At 38.2% G+C, this 19,362-nt stretch overlaps 1 protein-coding gene across 4 annotated transcripts in view; it reads left to right on the top strand.

The window, feature by feature from the left end:
• CNOT6 (CCR4-NOT transcription complex subunit 6) overlaps positions 1–19,362 on the top strand; it is an 82,708-nt gene that overhangs the window by 42,265 nt on the left and 21,081 nt on the right. For all 4 annotated transcript variants that reach the window (XM_055539047.1, XM_055539046.1, XM_055539050.1 and 1 more), the window contains 2 exons: positions 15,781–15,967; positions 17,871–17,956. In XM_055539047.1, coding sequence (XP_055395022.1) covers positions 15,781–15,967; positions 17,871–17,956 — 273 coding nt within the window. The remainder of the gene's footprint in view (positions 1–15,780; positions 15,968–17,870; positions 17,957–19,362) is intronic.

The raw sequence follows: 19,362 nt of genomic DNA, 5'->3' as shown, positions 1-19,362 counted from the left end.
ATCATTGTATATAGCTCTACTACACTCTCTTTAATAGCTGCAGAATATCATTGTGTATATGAGTCATAATTTAAGTATACTCTATTAATGATCATTGGTTATTTCACATTTTTCCCTACTACCAATAGTATATATTTCTTGGCATTCTTGAATATATTTTTATAAAATAAACCTCTAATTGTAGAATTGTGATAGGGCAAAGAATATTCAAAGTTAAATTTTAGTAGCTATTATTCCAAGATTGGTTTAAAATATGGTTGTATGTTTCCCATAATGAATGTGTTTTTCCCTCTTAGCCTTGCCAGTACTGGGTATTAATCTTCTTACTTTGCTATTTGCATTGGTAGAAATGTTTTATTTAGATTTGAATCTCTTTTATTACTGAAATGAACTTTGTAAAATGACTGACCCTTTGTTTTTTATTGATTAAGTTACTTGGTCTTATCTGTTGTTCATTTTCCTATTGCTGATTGCTATTTTGATTATGGAGCTCACATAAAAAAATCCTGAAGTTGGGAACTTTGTCTTATTACCATTCTGTTGCCACGCCACACTAGTCACTAAATGTTGGCTGAATTAATGGATGTTGTCTCTTTAGCTGCCAGACACGTTGGCAACTCCACCATATACAGTTGAGCCTTGAACTTGCCTGTTTGAACTGCGTAGGCCCACTTAGGTGCAGATTTTTTTCAATAATGTGTACTATAGTACTACACCATCTAAGATTGGTTGAATCTGAACAGAACTGCATATTAAGAGGACTGGCTGTAAGTTATGTGTGGGGAACTCCGCATTGTTCAAAGGTCAACTGTAGAGGTTATCTCTTCACTTACTTAGGACTCCTTTCATTTTTTTTTAGCATTCTTTTGTAGTTCTTAGTACACTTGGATTCTGCACTTTTTTTTTTTGTCAAATTTGTCCCTAAGTGTTAACCTAAGTTTGATAGATAATAATATATAACTGTGGATAATTCTTTAAGAGAAAGGAATACCAGACCACGTTACCTGAGAAACCTGTATGCAGGTCAAGAAGCAACAGTTAGAACCGGACAACAGACTGGTTCCAAATTGGGAAAGGAGTTGTATATTGTCACCCTCCTTATTTAACTTATATGCAGAGATCATCATGCGAAATGCCAGGCTGAATGAATCACAAGCTAGAATCAAGAGTGCCAGGAGAAATATCAAAAAAACTCAGATATGCAGATGACACCACCCTCCCTTATGGCAGAAAGTGAAGAAGAACTAAAGAGCATCTTGATGAAGGTGAAAGAGGAGAGTGAAAAAGCTGGCTTACAACTCAGCATTCAAAAAACTAAGATCATGGCATCCGGTCTCATCACTTCATGGCAAATAGATGGGGAAACAATGGAAGTGATGGACTTTCTTTTCTTGGGCTTCAAAATCACTGCAGATGGTGGCTGCAGCCATGAAATTAAAAGAGGCTTGTTCCCTGGAAGAAAAGCTATGACCAACTTAGTAGCATATTAAAAAGCAGAGACATTACTTCGCTGAGAAAGGTCTGTCTAATCAGAGCTGTGGTTTTTCCAGTAGTCATGTATGGATGGGAGAGTTGGACCATAAAGAAAGCTGAGCGCTGAAGAATTGATACTGTTGAACTGTGGTGTTGGAGGAGACTCTTGAGAGTCCATTGGACAGCAAGGAGATCAAACCAGTCATTCCTAAAGGAAATCAATCCTGAATATTCATTGGAAGGGCTGATGACTGAAATTGAAGCCCCAGTCCTTTGGCCACCTGATGCAAAGAGCTGACTCATTAGAAAAGACCCTGATGCTGGGAAAGATTGAAGGCAGGAGGAAAAAGGGATGACAGAGGATGAGATGGTTGGATGGCATCACTGACTCAATGGACATGAGTTTGAGCAAACTCTGGGAGTTGGTAATGGACAGGGAAGCGTTGCCGTGCTGCAGGCTGCCGTGGGGTCGCAAAAAGTTGGACACGACCTAGCGACTGAACTGAACTGAATTGTAAATGCTACAATTTTAAAATTTCAGTTCCTCATTGTTCATTGCTAGCATACAGATATACAGTAGATATTTTTGTATATTGATCTTTGTTGTACAACTTTGCTAAACTCACTACTGGTAGCATTTTCATAGATTCCATAGGATTTTTTTTTACATAGATGATTTGATATTTGCAAATAAAGATTTTTATATCTGCCTTTTTAATTTCTCTTGTCTTGGAATAGCTAGAACCTACAATATAATGTTGAATGATAGTGGTGAGAGTAGATATATTTGCTTTGTTTCTGACCTTAGGGAAAGAATTTATTTCTTTATCACTACGCTTTTTGTAGATGCCCTTCATCAAGATTGAGGAAGTTCTTAGCTTACTGAGCATTTACATTTTTTTTTTTCGTGTATAAGGGGATTTATTTTTATTAAAATTAAAAAAAATTCATATATTTATAGAGGTTACATGCTGTTTACAGTTTATTGTATGATATTGGCTGTAATCTGTGTTGTGCAGTCCATCCTTGTGGCCTTTCACACAGAACCCCAGTATTGCCCTCCCTTCCCACTGGTAGCTGCTAGCTTGTTCTCTGAATCTGTGAATGTACCACCTTTTTGTTATTACACTAGTTACATTTTTTTAGATTCCACATATAAATGATACTGTACAGTATTTGTTTTTCTCTGTCTGACTTAGCTCACTTAGCTCAATACCCTCAAAGTCCATCCATGTTGCTGCAAATGGCAGAATTTCATTAATGGCCAAGTGGTATTTTACTATATATATATGTATATATATATTCATTCATCAATTGATGGACACTTAAGTTTCTTCTGTATCTTAGCAGTTGTAAATAATGCTGCTATAAAGATTGGAAAGCATGTATCTTTTGGAATTCGTGTTTTTGTTTTTTTTGGATATATATCCAGGAATGGAATTCTGGGTCCTATGGCAGTTCTATATTTAATTTTTTGAGAAACCTCATACGCGTGTCCACAGTGGCTATATCAGTTTACATTCATACAGCATTGTAGAAGGGTACCTTTTGTTCCTCATCCTCGCCAACATTTCTTATTTGTGTTCTTTTCAGGGATAGCCATTCTGACAGGTGTACGGTGTTATTTCATTGTGGTTTCAAGAAGAAATAAATGAATTATTCTGAAGATAGTTATCCCATTTGCTGAAACATGACATGATGGGGAATTCATAATTCAATAGTCAGTCATTTTTAAAAGGTAATGAATACAGCTGACCATGACAGTATGCCCCTTCATCTTTTAAATTTGGCTGACTTTTCTCATTTCACACTATCTGTCCCTTACTAATCAGATAATTTAGTTAATTTTCAAATATATCCACTTAAACCTATCTTATTTTTCCTTTTATGCTCAGTCTTTGCCCCATTAGAAATATTTGAGGGACTTCCCTGGTGGTCCACTGGTTAAGACTCCATGTTTCCAATACATGGAACTCAGGTTCAGTCCCTGGTTGGGAAACTAAGCTCCAACATGCAATGCAGTGCAGCCAAAAGAAAACAAGAGAAGGAGTGAAATATTTGAAATGAATATTAAAGAAGGTAAAATGTAAGACTGTAAGACATGGGAAAGTTGAGACTAGTCTTATTGGACAGCTTCCTTTTAAATACCCAATCAAATCCTACTAAAATGTGCTTCCAACTGCTCTGGTCTGAATATGTATTTCTCTAAATTCATATATTTATCCAACCAGTCCATTCTAAAGGAGATCAATCCTGGGTGTTCTTTGCAAGGAATGATGCTAAAGCTGAAACTCCAGTACTTTGGCCACCTCATGTGAAGAGTTGACTCATTGGAAAAGACTCTGGTGCTGGGAGGGATTGGGGGCAGGAGGAGAAGGGGATGACAGAGGATGAGATGGCTGGATGGCATCACCGACTCGATGGACATGAGTCTGAGTGAACTCTGGGAGTTGGTGATGGACAGGGAGGCCTGGCGTGCTGCAATTCATGGGGTCGCAAAGAGTCGGACACAACTGAGCGACTGAACTAAACTGAATGATAAGTGATGTTGAGCTTCTTTTCATGTGCCTGTTGGCCATCTGTATTTCCTCTTTTGAAAACTGTCTATTCAGTTCTGCCCATTTTTTAATCAGGTTGGATTTTTTTTTTTTTTGGCTGCACTGGGTCTTTGCTGCTACTCATGAGCTTCCTCTAGTTGTAGTGGGTGGGGGCCGTTCTCCACTTGGTGCGTGGGCTTCTTGTTGTGGTGGCTTCCTATGTTGCAGAGCACAGTCTCTAGTGCACACAGACTTTAGTAGTAGTGGTGTGTGGGCTTAATTGCCCCGAGGCACGTGGACTCGTCTCAGACTAGGGATCAAATCCAAGTCTCCTGCACCGGCAGGTGGATTTTTCAACCACTCGACCATCAGGGAAGTCCCGGTTGGTTGTTTTTTTGATACTGAGTTGTATGAGCTGTTGAATATGTTGATATTAATGTTAATATTATGTTGATAGGTCATAACATTTGCAAATATTTCCTCCCATCGAGTAGGTTTTTTGTTTGGTCAGTGGTTTCCTTTGCTGTGCAAAAGCTACTTAAGTTTAATTAGATTGCATTTGTTTATTTTTACTTTTATTTACTTTGAGACAAATCCAAAATAAAAATTATTGTTGTGATTTATGTCAAAGAGTGTTCTGCCTGTATTTTCCTCTGGGAGTTTTTCAGTATGTGGTCTTAAATTTATTTATTTATTTTTTTAAATTTTATTTTATTTTTTAACTTTACAATATTGTATTGGTTTTGCCATATATTGAAATGAATCCGCCACAGGTATACATGTGTTCCCCATCCTGAACCCTCCTTCCTCCTCCCTCCCCATACCATCCCTCTGGGTCGTCCCAGTGCACCAGCCCCAAGCATCCAGTATTGTGCATTGAACCTGGATTGGCAACTTGTTTCATATGATATTATACATATTTCAATGCCATTCTCCCAAATCATCCCACCCTCTCCCTCTCCCACAGAGTCCAAAAGATTGTTCTATACATCAGTGTCTCTTTTGCTGTCTCGTATACAGGGTTATTGTTAACCATCTTTCTAAATTCCATATATATGCATTAGTATAAGATCATGGCATCTGGTCCCACCACTTCATGGGAAATAGATGGGGAAACAGTGGAAACAGTATCAGACTTTATTTTTTTGGGCTCCAAAATCACTACAGATGGTGACTGCAGCCATGAAATTAAAAGACGCTTACTCCTTGGAAGGAAAGTTATGACCAAACTAGAGAGCATATTCAAAAGCAGAGACATTACTTTGCCAACAAAGGTTCGTCTAGTCAAGGCTATGGTTTTTCCCATGGTCATGTATGGATGTGAGAGTTGGACTGTGAAGAAGGCTGAGTGCCGAAGAATTGATGCTTTTGAACTGTGGTGTTGGAGAAGACTCTTGAGAGTCCCTTGGACTGCAAGGAGATCCAACCAATCCATTCTGAAGGAGATCAGCTCTGGGATTTCTTTGTAAGGAATGATGCTAAAGCTGAGACTCCAGTACTTTGGCCACCTCATGTGAAGAGTTGACTCATTGGAAAAGACTCTGATGCTGGGAAGGATTGGGGGCAGGAGGAGAAGGGGACGACAGAGGATGAGATGGCTGGATGGCATCACTGACTTGATGGACGTGAGTCTGAGTGAACTCCGGGAGTTGGTGATGGACAGGGAGGCCTGGCGTGTTGCGATTCATGGGGTCGCAAGGAGTCAGACACGACTGAGCAACTGATCTGATCTGATCTGATACTGTATTGGTGTTTTTCTTTCTGGCTTACTTCACTCTGTATAATAGGCTCCAGTTGCATCCACCTAATTAGAACTGATTCAAATGTATTCTTTTTAATGGCTGAGTAATACTCCATTGTGTATATGTACCATAGCTTTCTTATCCAAATCTATTTTGAGTTTATTTTTGTACATGGTGTTAAAGAATGTTCTAACTTCACTTATTTACATGTAGCTCTCTAGTTTCCCCAGCACCATTTATTGAAGAGATTGTCTGTTCTCTGTTGTATACTCTTGACAGAGAAGGCCTCCTTTGTCATAGGTTGACCATGAGTGTCATAGATTGACATAGATTGTCATGAGTGTCATAGATTGTCATGAGTGACATAGATTGTCATGAGTGTTATAAATTGTCATGAGTGTCATAGATTGACAGATTATCATGTGAGTGTCATAGCTTGTCATGAGTGTCATAGATCATCATGAGTGTCATAGGTTGACATAGCTTGTCATGAGTGTCAGATTGACAAAGATTGTCATGAGTGTCAGACTGACATAGCTTGTCATGAGTGTCATAAATTGACATAGTCATGAGTGTCATAGATTAACATAGCTTGTCATGAATGTCATAGCTTGTCATGAGTGTCATAGATTGACATAGATTGTCATGAGTGTCAGATTGACATAGATTGTCATGAATGTGCCGCTTTATTTCTGGACTTTCTGTCCTGTCCTGTTTTTGTGCTGCTACCATACTGTTTTGAGTCCTGTGCAGTATAGACTAAAGTCAGGGAGTATAATTCCTCCTGCTTTGTTTTTCTTTCTCAAGATTGTTTTGGCTATTTGGGAGTCTTTTCGGTTTTGATACAAATGAAAATTTCTTTGTTCCACTTCTGTGAAAAATGCCATTGGTAATTTGGTAGGGATTGCATTCAATCTGTTGATTGCCTTGGATAGTATCATTTTAGCAATATTGATTCTTCTAATCCAAGAACATAATATACATTTCTGTCTACTTGTATCTTCAATTTCTTTCATCTTTAATTCAAGATTATTTAATTATAAAGCTGGATAACTGGAAAAGAATTTTCCATTAAAAATAGTTTCAGAGCTAGAAAGTAATAAACTGGTTAACAGGTTATGACTTTAGTACAGTAATATGATTGAATAGAAATGGCTTGAATCTTCTGGATGCATTAATCTACATTTGCTGTTGGTTCAGATATTTACAAATAAATTTCAAAATAAATTATAATTCATCTTGATTTTTCTTTCCAAATCCATAAAATAAAGGTTTTCCTGATCACCAGTTTATCATGCAAGAGACAAGTAAATCTCATGACACTACCCAGAAATGTGTACACCTTAGGAACTTCACAGCAACTGGCTTCTTAACAGGAAGACAGTGAGGATCTGATAGTTTCTGGAGTAGTCTTTTGCCTCCTTAGATAGGTTTACTCCTAGGTATTTTATTCTTTCTGAATAAAAATAAATGGGATTCTTTCTTTAATTTCTTTCTGATAGTTTGCTTTTAGTGTATAGAAATGCAGCAGATTTCTGTATATTAACTTTATATCCTGCAAGTTTACTGAATTCATGAATGAACTCTAGTAGTTTTCTGGTGGTATCCTTAGGATTTTCTGTGTATAGTTATGTCATCTGCAAAATAGTGACAATTTATTTCTTCTTTCCTAATTTGGTTCCTTGTATTTCTTTTTCTTGTCTGATTGCTGTGGCTAGGACCTCCAACAAGACTATGTTGAATGAAAGTGGGAAGAGTGGGCATCCTTGTCTTGTTCCTGATCTTAGAGCCATACTCCCCTACCTTTTTGGCGCCAGGGTTGGTTTGATGGAAGATAATTTTTCCCAGACCAGGAGATTGAGGGAGATGGTTTCAGGGGGATTCAGGTGCATTGCATTTACTTTGCATTTTATGTCTATTATTATTACATTATGATGCACAGTGAAATAATTACGCAGCTTGCCATAATGCAGAATCAGTGGGAGTACTGAGCTTGTTTTCCTGCAACTAGATGGTGCCATCTGGAATGATGGGAGACAGTGATGCCCACCGTGTGTCGCTTGTGTCCAGTCTACTCTAATCTCGTTTCAGTTGCTGTCACTGCAGAAAACCCCTTTTCACAAAGATAGGATGTTGGAAATGGAAGCAGGCTTTTCAGTACTTTTGTGGCCATCTCAGGCTATTCCACTTTGATTTTAACCCAGAATGTATGGAGATTTGAAGGTGTCTCAAACATACTTTAAAGGCCAAATCATTTGCTGTCTCAAGCAGTTGATCCTTTTCTAGCAAGGACAAAGTCGTTTCACCTGTCTTATTCACAGATGGGTTGTGGATCTATTCCTTCCCAGTTCAGGGTCTTTTGTGGTTGGGAAGTAATTCTCAAACTTATTTGAAAGCTGAGATAGGTGATCATGCACCAGCTGGGAGAAAGAAGTCCCTGGCTCAGTCTCTTTCAAAATCTCTGCCAATGTTTGAAACATGTCAGAAATCCCCGTGTTCACTTGTCATCCCCATCATTCCAGTTTGGCGTTGAATGCAACCACTTTTTGCCATTTCATACTGTTCGTGGGGTTCTCAAGGCAAGAATACTGAAGTGGTTTGCCATTCCCTTCTCCATTGGACCATATTTTGTCAGAATTCTCCACCCTGACCTATCTGTCTTGGTTGGCCCTATGTGGCATGGCTCATTCATTGAGTTCGACAAGGCTGTGATCCATGTGATCAGTTTGGTTAGTTTTCTGTGATTGTGGTTTTCATTCTTTCTGCCCTCTAATGGATAAGGATAAGAGGCTTGTGGAAGCTTCCTAATGGGAGAGACTGATGTGGGATAAACTGGGTCTTGTTCTGGTGGGCAAGGCCATGCCCAGTAAATGTTTAATCCAAGTTTCTGTTGATAGGTGGGGGTGTATTCCCTCCCTATTGTTTGGACTGAGGCCAAACTATGGTGGGGTTAATGGTGACCTCCTGCAAAAGGACTTATGCCAGCACTGTAGTATTCAGTGCCCCTGACCCCATAGCAGGCCACTGTCAACCCACGCCTCCACCGGAGACTCCTGGACACTCACAGATAAGTCGGCTCAGTCTCTTGTGGGGACACTGCTCCTTTCTCCTGGGTCCTGGTGTGCACCAGGTTTTGTTTGTGCCCTCCAAGAGTCTGTTTCCCCAGTCCTGTGGAAGTTCTGTAATCAAATCCCACTGGTCTCCAAAGTCAGATTCCCTGGGGATTTTCAGTCCCTTTGCTGGATCCCCAGGTTGGGAACTCTGTTGTTGGTCCTGGAACTTTCTTAACACTGCAAGGATTTCTTTGGTGTAATTGTTCTGCAGTTTGTGGGTCATCTGCTCGGTGGCTCTATGGTGGGGCTAATGGCGACCTCCTCCAAGAGGGCTTATGCCACATGCCATGTGTCCCAGGTCTGCTGCAGCCAGAGCCCCTGTCCCTGTGGCAGGCCACTGCTGACTTGTGCCTCTGCAGGAGACACTCAAACACTCAAAAGAAGATCTGGCTCAGTCTCACTGGGGTCTCTGGGTCCTGGTGCACACAAGGTTTAGTTTGAGCCCTCCAAGAGTCTCTGGTGGGTTTGGGGTTTGATTCTAAATGCAGTTTCACCCCTCCTACCATCTTGTTGGAGCTTCTCCTTTGCCCTTGGACCTGGAGTATCTTTTTTTGGTAGGATCCAATGTTCTCCTGTTGAAAGGCAGAAGAACCAGAGATCAAATTGCCAATATCCATTGGATCATAGGAAAAGCAAGAGAGTTCAGAAAAACATCTGCTTTATCGACTATGCCAAAGCCTTTGACTGTGTGGATCACAACAAACTGTGGAAAAAGAGATGGGAATACCAAACCATCTTATCTGTCCCCTGAGAAATCTCTATGCAGGTCAAGAAGCAATAGTCAGAACTGGACATGAACAACAGACTGGTTCCAAATTGGGAAAGAAGTAGGTCAAGACTGTGTATTGTCACCCTCCTTATTTAACTTATATGCAGAGAAAGTCATGCGAAATGCTGGGCTGGATGAAGCATAAGCTGGAATCAAGATTGCCAGGAGAAATATCAATAACCTCAGACATGCAGATGACTCCACCCTTATGGGAAAAAAAGAAAGCGAAGAGGAACTAAATAAAGAGCCTCTTGCTGAAGGTGAAATAGAGTGAAAAAGCTGGCTTAAAGTTCAACATTCAGAAAATTAAGATCATGGCATCCAGTCCCATCACTTCATGGCAAATAGATGGGGAAACAGTGACAGACTTTATTCTTTTTGGGTTCCAAAATCACTGCAGATGGTGACTTCAGCATGAAATTAAAAGATGCTTTCTCCTTGGAAGGAAAGCTACAACAAACCTAGTCAGCATATTAAAAAGCAGAGACATTACTTTGCTGACAAAGGTCCATCTAATAAAAGCTATAGTTTTTCTAGTAGTCAGGTACAGATATGAGAGTTGGACCAAAAAGAAGGCTGAGTGCCGAAGAATTGATGCTTTTGAAGTGTAGTGTTGGAGAAGACCGTTGAGAGTCCCTTGGACCTCAAGGAGATCAAAGCAGTCAATTGTAAAGGAAATCAGTCCTGAATATTCATTGGAAGGACTGATGCTGAAGCTGAAGCTCCAGTACTTTGGCCAACTCATGCGAAGAACTGACTGATTGGAAAAGACCCTGATGCTGGGGAACATTGAAAGCAGGAAGAGAAGGGGATAACAGAGGATGAGATGGTTGGATGGCATCATGGACCTAATGGACATGAGTTTGAGCAAGTTCCAGGAGTTGGTGATGGACAGGGAAGCCTAGAGTGCTGCAGTCCATGGGGTCACAAGAAGTTGGACATGACTGAGCATCTGAACTGAACTGAAAGAAACCAACAAGCCATCTAGTCATGGCAGCCACTCTATCCATGCATATACAGACACAAAATGACCAATTCTGTTTCTCTGATGTGTAATCATTTTTGAATAGTTCTGCAGCTGTGATGTTGTTGCCACAAAAGTGCATATAACATATCCTCATGCACATGTCACACAGAGACAAGCACCTTTGTCCTTTTGTCAACATCATAGACTTTCAACCTGGGTTGCGTGCAACAGTGACTTACTGATCCTTTCTAATAATTGTGCCGTTTCATCCATTCGTCTACTTACGGTGTTAGCCTAAAGAGGAACTCGTGTCACCTTTTGAACTGCAGCATCTCCTAAAAGTTCATTATAAGTGAACTTTAGCAGCAGTTAGGATCAACTCTTCACCAATAGTAAAGGGCTTTTAGTTTTAGCAATGCAGTTAGCCACTAAGAATGATGCTCTCAGTGCAGACACATTTGATGACATGGTGGCCTTCAGTAATTGCTTCTGTTTTTCATATTTGCATGTTTATTTTTTAACTCTAAAGCCTTGTTTTTTAATGAAATATGCTTGGTCTCCATATGGTGAAGCAGTTCTCATGGCTTCATGGCTTCTTGGATAACTGGTTGCCACATATTACATAAAGTGGCCTTGGAGAAGGTGAATCACTTGTTGCAATGAACCCCTAATTTAAATAGGACTCTGGTATTTAAAATACAGCTTTCTTTTTGTTAGTAGTCTTGGAGTCTTCTGCTGTCTCATCATTGGGTCTTTCGCTCTGTTCAAAGACACTCTCCAGCAACGTTTGTGTTTTACTCATTTTGGCTGGGATTACCTTGTGGGCTTACCAAAGCTGATTAAGACAGTATGCAGTGCAGGAAAGAGGCACAGATGGAAGTGGTAAAGAAGATAATGGGTGGGCCACTCATGGACTAAAATAGTGTCGAATTCTGACTTAAAGCCTGCCACCAGATGCAGCTGTACAGTTGAAGTATGTCAACTTACTTGCAGCTGTAAACCCTAACACCAGATGCTGCTTAACTGTCTCTTGCCACTCACTGATAGGGATTTGATAGGAGTCTGCAAGCAATTGATTTATTATAGTCTCTGTGCAGTCAAACCGCTCTGCTGATGATAATGTGTATTTGCAGCTGCTCTTCAGTGCCAGCATCAGTGCCTCAGCTCCACCTCAGACTCTCATAAGGAGCTCAGAGTGTAGATCCCTTGCATGTAGTTAACAGTAGGGTTCATGCTGCTATGAGAATCTAATGCCACTGCTGATCTAATAGGAGGTGGAACTCAGATGGTGTTGTCAGCAATGGGGAGAGGTTGTAAATACAGATGAAGCTTTCCTTGCTACCCCAGCCATTCATCTGTGCAACCCAGTTCCTAACAGGCCATGGACCAGTGTGAGGATTGGGGATCCCTATCTTAGAGGGAATGCTTGCAGCTTTTCATAGTTAAGTATGATGCTAGCTGGAGAGAACCCACAATCTCTGGAGAGATTTTTTGTCATAAATGGATTTGAATTTTATCAAAAGTGTTTTTGCATCTGTTGAGATAATCCGATGACTTTGTAAAAGATTCATTCATTCATTCATTCATTTTTGGCTGTGCTGGGTCCTCATTGCTGCATACGGGATTTCTCCAGTTAACTGTGAGTGGGGTCTGCTCTTCATTGTGCTCGGCTTCTCATTGCGGTAGCTTCTTCTGTTGCACAGGCTCTGGGGTGTGCGGGCTTCGTCGGTTGCTGTTCTCAGGCTCTAGAGCACAGGCTCTGCAGTTGTAGCACACGGGCTCTTTTGCTCTGAGGTATGTGGGGTCTTCCAGGACCAGGGAATATTCCTGTACTCTTGAATGTTTATTCTACTGCTTTCAGATGGAATATTCTGTATGTTTATCAACTAAGTCAGTTTGTCTAATGTGTCATTCAAAGTCTTTGTTTCCTTACTGATTTTCTCTCTGATGCCTTGTCAGTTGTTACTGTTGGTTTCTCCTTTTATGTCTGTTGACACATTATCGACCACGGGAATTTGTACACAAACTAACGCCTGTGGCTGGTGATTTGTTATGTAAGTGAATGTTGACATGCTCATGTTTGAGTAAATACTAACAAGTTTTTTTTTTGCACTTAATGTATTTATTTGAAACTTTGTACATGTGTTTCTAAAGCCTTCTAATATTTTGTTAGCATGTGATAGACAGTACATCAGGCATCTCTGTGCAGAGGAACAGAACATCTGTTACAAATATACTGTTTCACTGTGCTTTCCCTGGGAAGCACAGACTCTCCACTTTCTGGCAGGATTCTTTTTTAGTCCTGTGGGTATTATTTCCTCTAGAACATGTTCTTTTATTTTACCTGATAATTAACAAGGTGGATCTCTGAAGGGGGCTCTTTTTCAAATGAGAAATTTTGTGATATGTCGTTTCTGATGGTTTTACAGCAATAAACTTGTGTTTATAATATTTAGAAGGTTGAAACAAAATCTTAACGGAGCAAAATGTGAATGATAATGACAACCACAAGTTGTATAATGAACCCTTGATAAGTTTTAAGTTGTAACAACTTCGCACAGTGATGTTAATTGTAAGTTTTAAGTTGTAACAACTTCGCACAGTGATGTTAATTGTACCACTCTCTAAAACTATTGATCTCCCTGGTCAATAACGCACAGGTAACAAAAGACATATTAATGTGTCATTGGTCAGTACTGTGTTAGTATTTGTATTATGTATTGAGGTGCTCCTATGTTGGGTGCATATATGTTTACAATTGTTATAAACATTCCTGGATTGATATTTTAATCATTATGTGGTGTCCTTTTTTGTCTTTTCTAACAGCCTGTATTTTAAAGGTGATTTTTTTTTTTTTTTTTGGTATGATAAAAGTATTACTACTCTGGCTTTCTTTTGGTTTCCATTTTGCATACACTTCCTTTTTTCATTCAGTCACTTTGTGTGTATCATTAGTTCTGAAATGAGTGTCTTGTAGGTAGTATATTTATGGGTATTGTTTCTGCTTCCATTCATCCACTCTTATCTTTTGGTTGGAACATTTAGTCCATTTACATTTAAGGTAATTATTGATTTATATATAATCAGTATTACCATTTTGCTCATGGTTTTGTTGTTTTTTAGGTCTTTTTGCCCTGCTTTTATTCTTTGTGATTTGATGACTGTCTTTAGTGTTGTTTCAATTACTTCCTTTTTTTGTGTATATCTATTTATACTTGGTTTGCAGTTAACCACGAGGTTTTTGTATAACAGTCTACATTTGGCCCCAGTAGCTCAGCGGTAAAGAATCTGTTGGAGATGCAGGAGACACAGGTTTGATCCCTGGATCCGGAAGATCCCCTAGAAAAGGGAATGACAATCCACTTCAATATTCTTGCTGGGAAAATCCCAAAGACAGAGGAGCCTGGCAGTCTATGGGTTTGCTGTAATTTTTAAAAATTATTTTTAAAATAAAAATGAAAATTTTCAGTTTCTGCTGAAAAATCAACTGATAGGAGAGGTTTTTAAAAGTCAGAAATGGATACTGATTTTGTCAAATGCTTTCTTTTCTGAGAAAACATTTTTTAAATTATATTTTTAAAATGTTCAACAAACCTAGCATTTTCTGGCACACATCTTACTTGGTCATTATCCCTTTTAATGTATTTTTGGATTTGTTTTTGTTAAATTCACATTTATGTTCATGAGGATGTTGTTTTGTAGTTTTCTTGTCCTAGTGTTGTGTGGTTTTGGTATCAGGATGGGGTTGACCTCATAATGAGTAGGAAAGTATCCTTTTCAGTTATCTGGATGAATTTGTATAGAATTGTTTTTAATTCTTCTTTGAATGTTTGGTAATATTCACCAGTGAACCCATCTGGTTCCAAAATACTCTTTATGGAAAAGCTTTTTAGATACATTCATAATGTGCATTTGTCACTACCATCCATCTCCTTAGCTCTTTTCATCTTGTAGTTTGCCTTCACTTTTGAAAATATCTGTCTTGGTTGCTAGATCATTGCATTAATGTGGGAATTTTTCTGCCTATGTGTTTGTGTGTCTGTCTCTCTTTTGGTGGCAGCTATAATTGGTAACAGTATAATTCACACAGTTCACCCACTTAAAGTACAAATTCGGTAGTTTGTATATATTTTGTTGTGCACCCCTTACCATAGTTAATCTGAGAACATTTTCATGGTTCCCAGAAGAAACCCTGAATACATTAGCAGCCATTCTCCATTTCCTCTTAACCATGGTGTTTAACTTGAGAAGTTCAATATGAGCGTCTGTGCTGTCTTGTTCAGTTATCTAGCTTTTGGCAGTATGGAATATAATTAAAGTAACTTAATATCTCTACTAGTTGTATCATTGTTATCTCTTGTGGACTGGTCTTAATTGACTGATTTACAGTCTCTTTGTGTACCTAGTAATTTTTAAGTAGGTGCCAGATATTGTGGATTTTACCTTAGTGAGTGCTGTGTGAACCTGAGTGATGTGTGAACCTAGGGATTATTACCTCTGCTCCTTTTGGGTGTTTTTTTCCTCTGGCTCAGGCAGTTTCTCACATGCATCTGCTGATCAGTTGATAACTTGAGGGGGAAAGTAAATCTCTAAACCTCTCTCTTCATCTCTCTCCTCTCTGGTACTCTGCCTTTATAAATTCTAGTCATCCTGGCTTCCCTGGACATATGCTCTGTATCCTGTACTTGGGGGAGATCTGTGTTCCTCCCCTGGAATCCCCTAACTGTGCTGAACTGTTCAAGAAGTAAGCTCAGATAATAGTAGACCTGACTTGTTTGTTTCCCTTCCTTAATGGGTCACTCTCCTGCCTTGATTGGTGTCTGATCTCTGAAATTGGTTGATTCATGTATATTAGACTTATTACTATAAATTACTCATACTTCTTCTTTTCATAGCTGAGGCTAATTAAAGGATAAAGTCTTTCAACTATTGTGCTCTTAAAAATAACAATGCAATCTAAACACTGATATATTTCCTTAAATGAGTTGTGGTTAGTTTGCTAAGTGGAGAGTTTATAACTTAATCCTAGCAGTGAATTGTTCTAGAATCAATAAGGTGTTGACCCCTTTCTCACAATTTTTTGTATGATAAGTTATTACTCAATAAAACATCTAAATGTTACTTAATCCGGAGACCAAATTGTAGAGTTAATTCTTGTCCCATTTTTTTTCTTTTACAGGAAAAGTAAGAAGCTTAAGCTCATCTTTGTGGTCACTAACTCACTTGACAGCTTTGTATCTAAGTGACAATTCCCTGTCCCGCATTCCTTCAGACATTGCCAAGCTTCACAATCTGGTGTATCTGGACCTGTCCTCTAATAAAATCCGAAGTTTACCGGCAGAACTCGGAAACATGGTATCACTCAGGTACACAGATTCAACTCAGTGCATAGTTGTATACCCTTAAAAGAAAATATTATTATATTGTTAGGAAACACCACTTTGTTAGGAAACAACATTGTCAATTTAATGTTATTTGAACAAAATTAAACATGAGGTAAAGTTTTCTGGGAAAATTGAATGTCAGCTAATAAATCATAAGTCACGTAGATCCATTGCCTAACATTTATTTCATTGCTGTTTTGTGTAATATACTTCATATTTGAAACAAAATTTTAAGACAAAGTGGAGCAAACAAATAGAAAGTGCTTGTGTTATTCCATATATGCACGCACTTGTGACACAGTTGAGGTGCTTTTTCTCCACTAAATTCTGGGGCCCCTTATCCTTAATACAGGATCTAGGAAGTCATTGCCAATTAGTGATACCTTTTTGACTGTCTCAGGGCTTCTGTGCATGATAGTAACAAAGATGGGACTTGAAAGAAGCTAGAATTAGTGATTGAATGTGGGGGACTGTAGTGTGGAGTATAGGAGGCAGATAGAATGTGGAGTCATACAGAGTTCAGATTAGAAACTTTGTCGTTTATAAATTGTGTGATTTGGGGCAAGCTTCTTATAACCTTGCTGAGTGTTCCTTTATCTGTGAAGTTGCTGTAATAAGGACCCAGCTGATATCAGCAATATTTGGGATACTGACTAAAAAGCTATTAGCAACCCTGTTTGGCAAATACTGTATTAGTAAATGGTGATGCCTGTAACCTCTGTTTTCTAAGATAGATGAGATTTACTTAAGTTGAATATAAAGCCAATTTCTAGCTATTATGTTAATCCTAATGGAAAATCTTGTACCATTTCATATTACCTGCCTTTAAAAAAAAATTACACTGACTTTTTCTGCTGCTTTCTATCATTTCCTGCATAATAAAAAAAGGTATAAGGACCTTGTGAGAGGTGTTTTTTTTTTTTAACCTCTGTTGTTTCCAGACAGCCCTTTGACAATTTCAGGCTTAATGAGTATATACCATGACTTTTAATCCTCTGAACCAAATTTACTCAAAGGACCTCCTTTCCAATATGATAGATGTGGAAATAACAGGTATTCAGAACAAGTTTTTCTTGTTCATTTTATGGCCTCACCAACCTCTGGTTTTACTCAGTAGTAACCAAGCTTCTTTTAAATTCTAAGAACCAAGGATTTCATAAGTAGTTCTCATTCACCTGTAAAAATTGACAAAACTTACTATTATAGGATATTACCAGTATCTTCATATTGGATCTTTCTTTTTTCCTACTGAAGGTGTCTTTCATAGTTAAATTTTCTATGCAAAACAAATCATTAAAATAATCAGTGGTTATTAATATAGCTGCCATTATTTATAAAATGAAACAGTAAATTTGGAAAAATATTAATCATAAACTTATTATGCAGCTACCATAAAGTATTTTGTTTCGGCATGATATGATCATTTAAATTCTATTTTCACAGTTTACATGTTAGGCGGGGTTTTCATTTCCACTTTCTGGAATGTGTGGGAGGCATCCGTCTGTGCTGGCCCGGGCAGTCTCTGGACTGTGCCAATTCAGAGTGTGTCACCAGCTTGCAGTGAGATACACAGCATGTATCTGTTGAATCTCATGCTCTTAAAAAATGGGCTTATATTTTGTTGGTCTTTTTCTTTCTCACTTTTACAATAATTGATTTTTCCCCCCCATGTGTTTTATAAATGTATGTCTTTGGCAGTTTGTGATCTTTTTTGTTGTGTCTTTTTTTTTTTTTAACCACATGAGAAGCACTGTACTAGACATTAGCTTATAATACTAAATTTGTATTAAGAATTTATATCTTTATATTCCTAGAAATCATATTGTCGATTTTAGCTGTTAAAGTTAATATATCTTTTGACTTCCTGGAATTTTTACATCTACAGGGAACTCCATTTAAATAACAACCTGTTACGAGTTCTACCTTTTGAGCTGGGAAAACTGTTTCAGTTGCAGACTTTAGGCCTGAAAGGTATGACTTCCCATATTTGTGCTGCTTATGGTTTATCTGTATGTCTTTGAGTCTGAAGAAGGCGTAAGGGAATCTTTGCTGGGATCTGCAGGTTCATTCTTCCCCAGAGTTCATCCGTTTGTTAGATGTAGCCCACTAGTTTTTTCTCTTTTTCACTGATAGATTGTCTGCTAGTCTTTTTGTTTTTTCCTCCTAGCCTAGCATTGCTTTTCTTGCCCTTATTTCAGTCACCTCTGTTTTGGTTATACATTCTTGATATCAGACTTTATTTCATCATGCTGTAAAACAGCTTATTTCTTTTTTTAATGTTCAGGTCTCAAAAAATTGAGATTCTGACAAAGTGCAGAAAACAGTTAGAAAATTTTGATCCATTTGAATCCTCTAATATAAAGACCAGTATTAAAGTATTTTTTAAAAAATCAAAAAAATCAAAAATAAAATTGATTAATAAGGACTTCATTAATATGTTAGAACTTGGGGACATAATTGACGTAGTAAGAAGTATTAAGAAATATTTTTTTAAACCAGCAAGGTTAAAAGTTATATTTTAAGTATACGTTAATGCCTGTAATTTTTTTTTTAATCACATTATGATTCTTCACTAGTCTTGTAGACGTGGCCAGCTTACTCAATAATTGATTCCTAAATAGAGAGCACGGGGAGACTTCCTTCTCCATCAAGTGGCTGTGGCTCTGCCCTTGTACTGCAAGGGGCCTGCATTCGGTCTCTGGTTGGAGAACTAAGATCCCACATGCTGTGTGTTGTGCCGCCCCTTCCACCCCAAAATCACATGGTTAGGTCTTCAAGAATTTTACTTCTTAAAAATAGTTATAGAATGAGGTTTTGTTTATATAAATCCATGTCATATTATAAAATTAATGTTATTGTTCACAAAAGCAATTGGAAGAATATAAATAATACCTTTACAAATATATGTAAAACCATGTTCAACAGACATCACCTTTATAAATGGTTCTTTGGAAAGGTTTTATCTATGTGGTTACACTGGGTGAGGCCTCTTAAAATGGATGTCAGGGAAATGTGAGTTGCAAAAGCCTTTTTCTGTTCTATTTCCCTATGGTAAGTCTGATTTATTCTTATTTTCCTGTTTTTAAATTTGAAAAACAGAAAAAATATAAAATGTAGCCAAGTGTAATCCATATAAGGACTACCAGAATTAGCAATATTTTGTCACTTTTGTGTCTGTTCTTTTAATGTAAAAGAAATAAAACGTTACAGAATGTTAAGGCCCTCTTCTTTGTTCCTCTTCTAGTCTTTTTCTCCTCCCAGGGGCAGCTACTGTTGTATGTCCTTCTGGTTTAAGGTTTTTTTGTAATCTTATAGTATATATATATTTACAAACCTTAGCCTATATTCATTTCTCTAAAGATTTTGCTGCTGTTGTT

The sequence above is a fragment of the Bubalus kerabau genome, chromosome 1 (genome assembly GCF_029407905.1).
Source record: "Bubalus kerabau isolate K-KA32 ecotype Philippines breed swamp buffalo chromosome 1, PCC_UOA_SB_1v2, whole genome shotgun sequence".
NCBI classification, from domain to species: domain Eukaryota; kingdom Metazoa; phylum Chordata; class Mammalia; order Artiodactyla; family Bovidae; genus Bubalus; species Bubalus kerabau.
The sequence above is the reverse complement of the archived record's forward strand: the minus strand, read 5'-3'. Positions and strand labels throughout refer to the sequence as shown.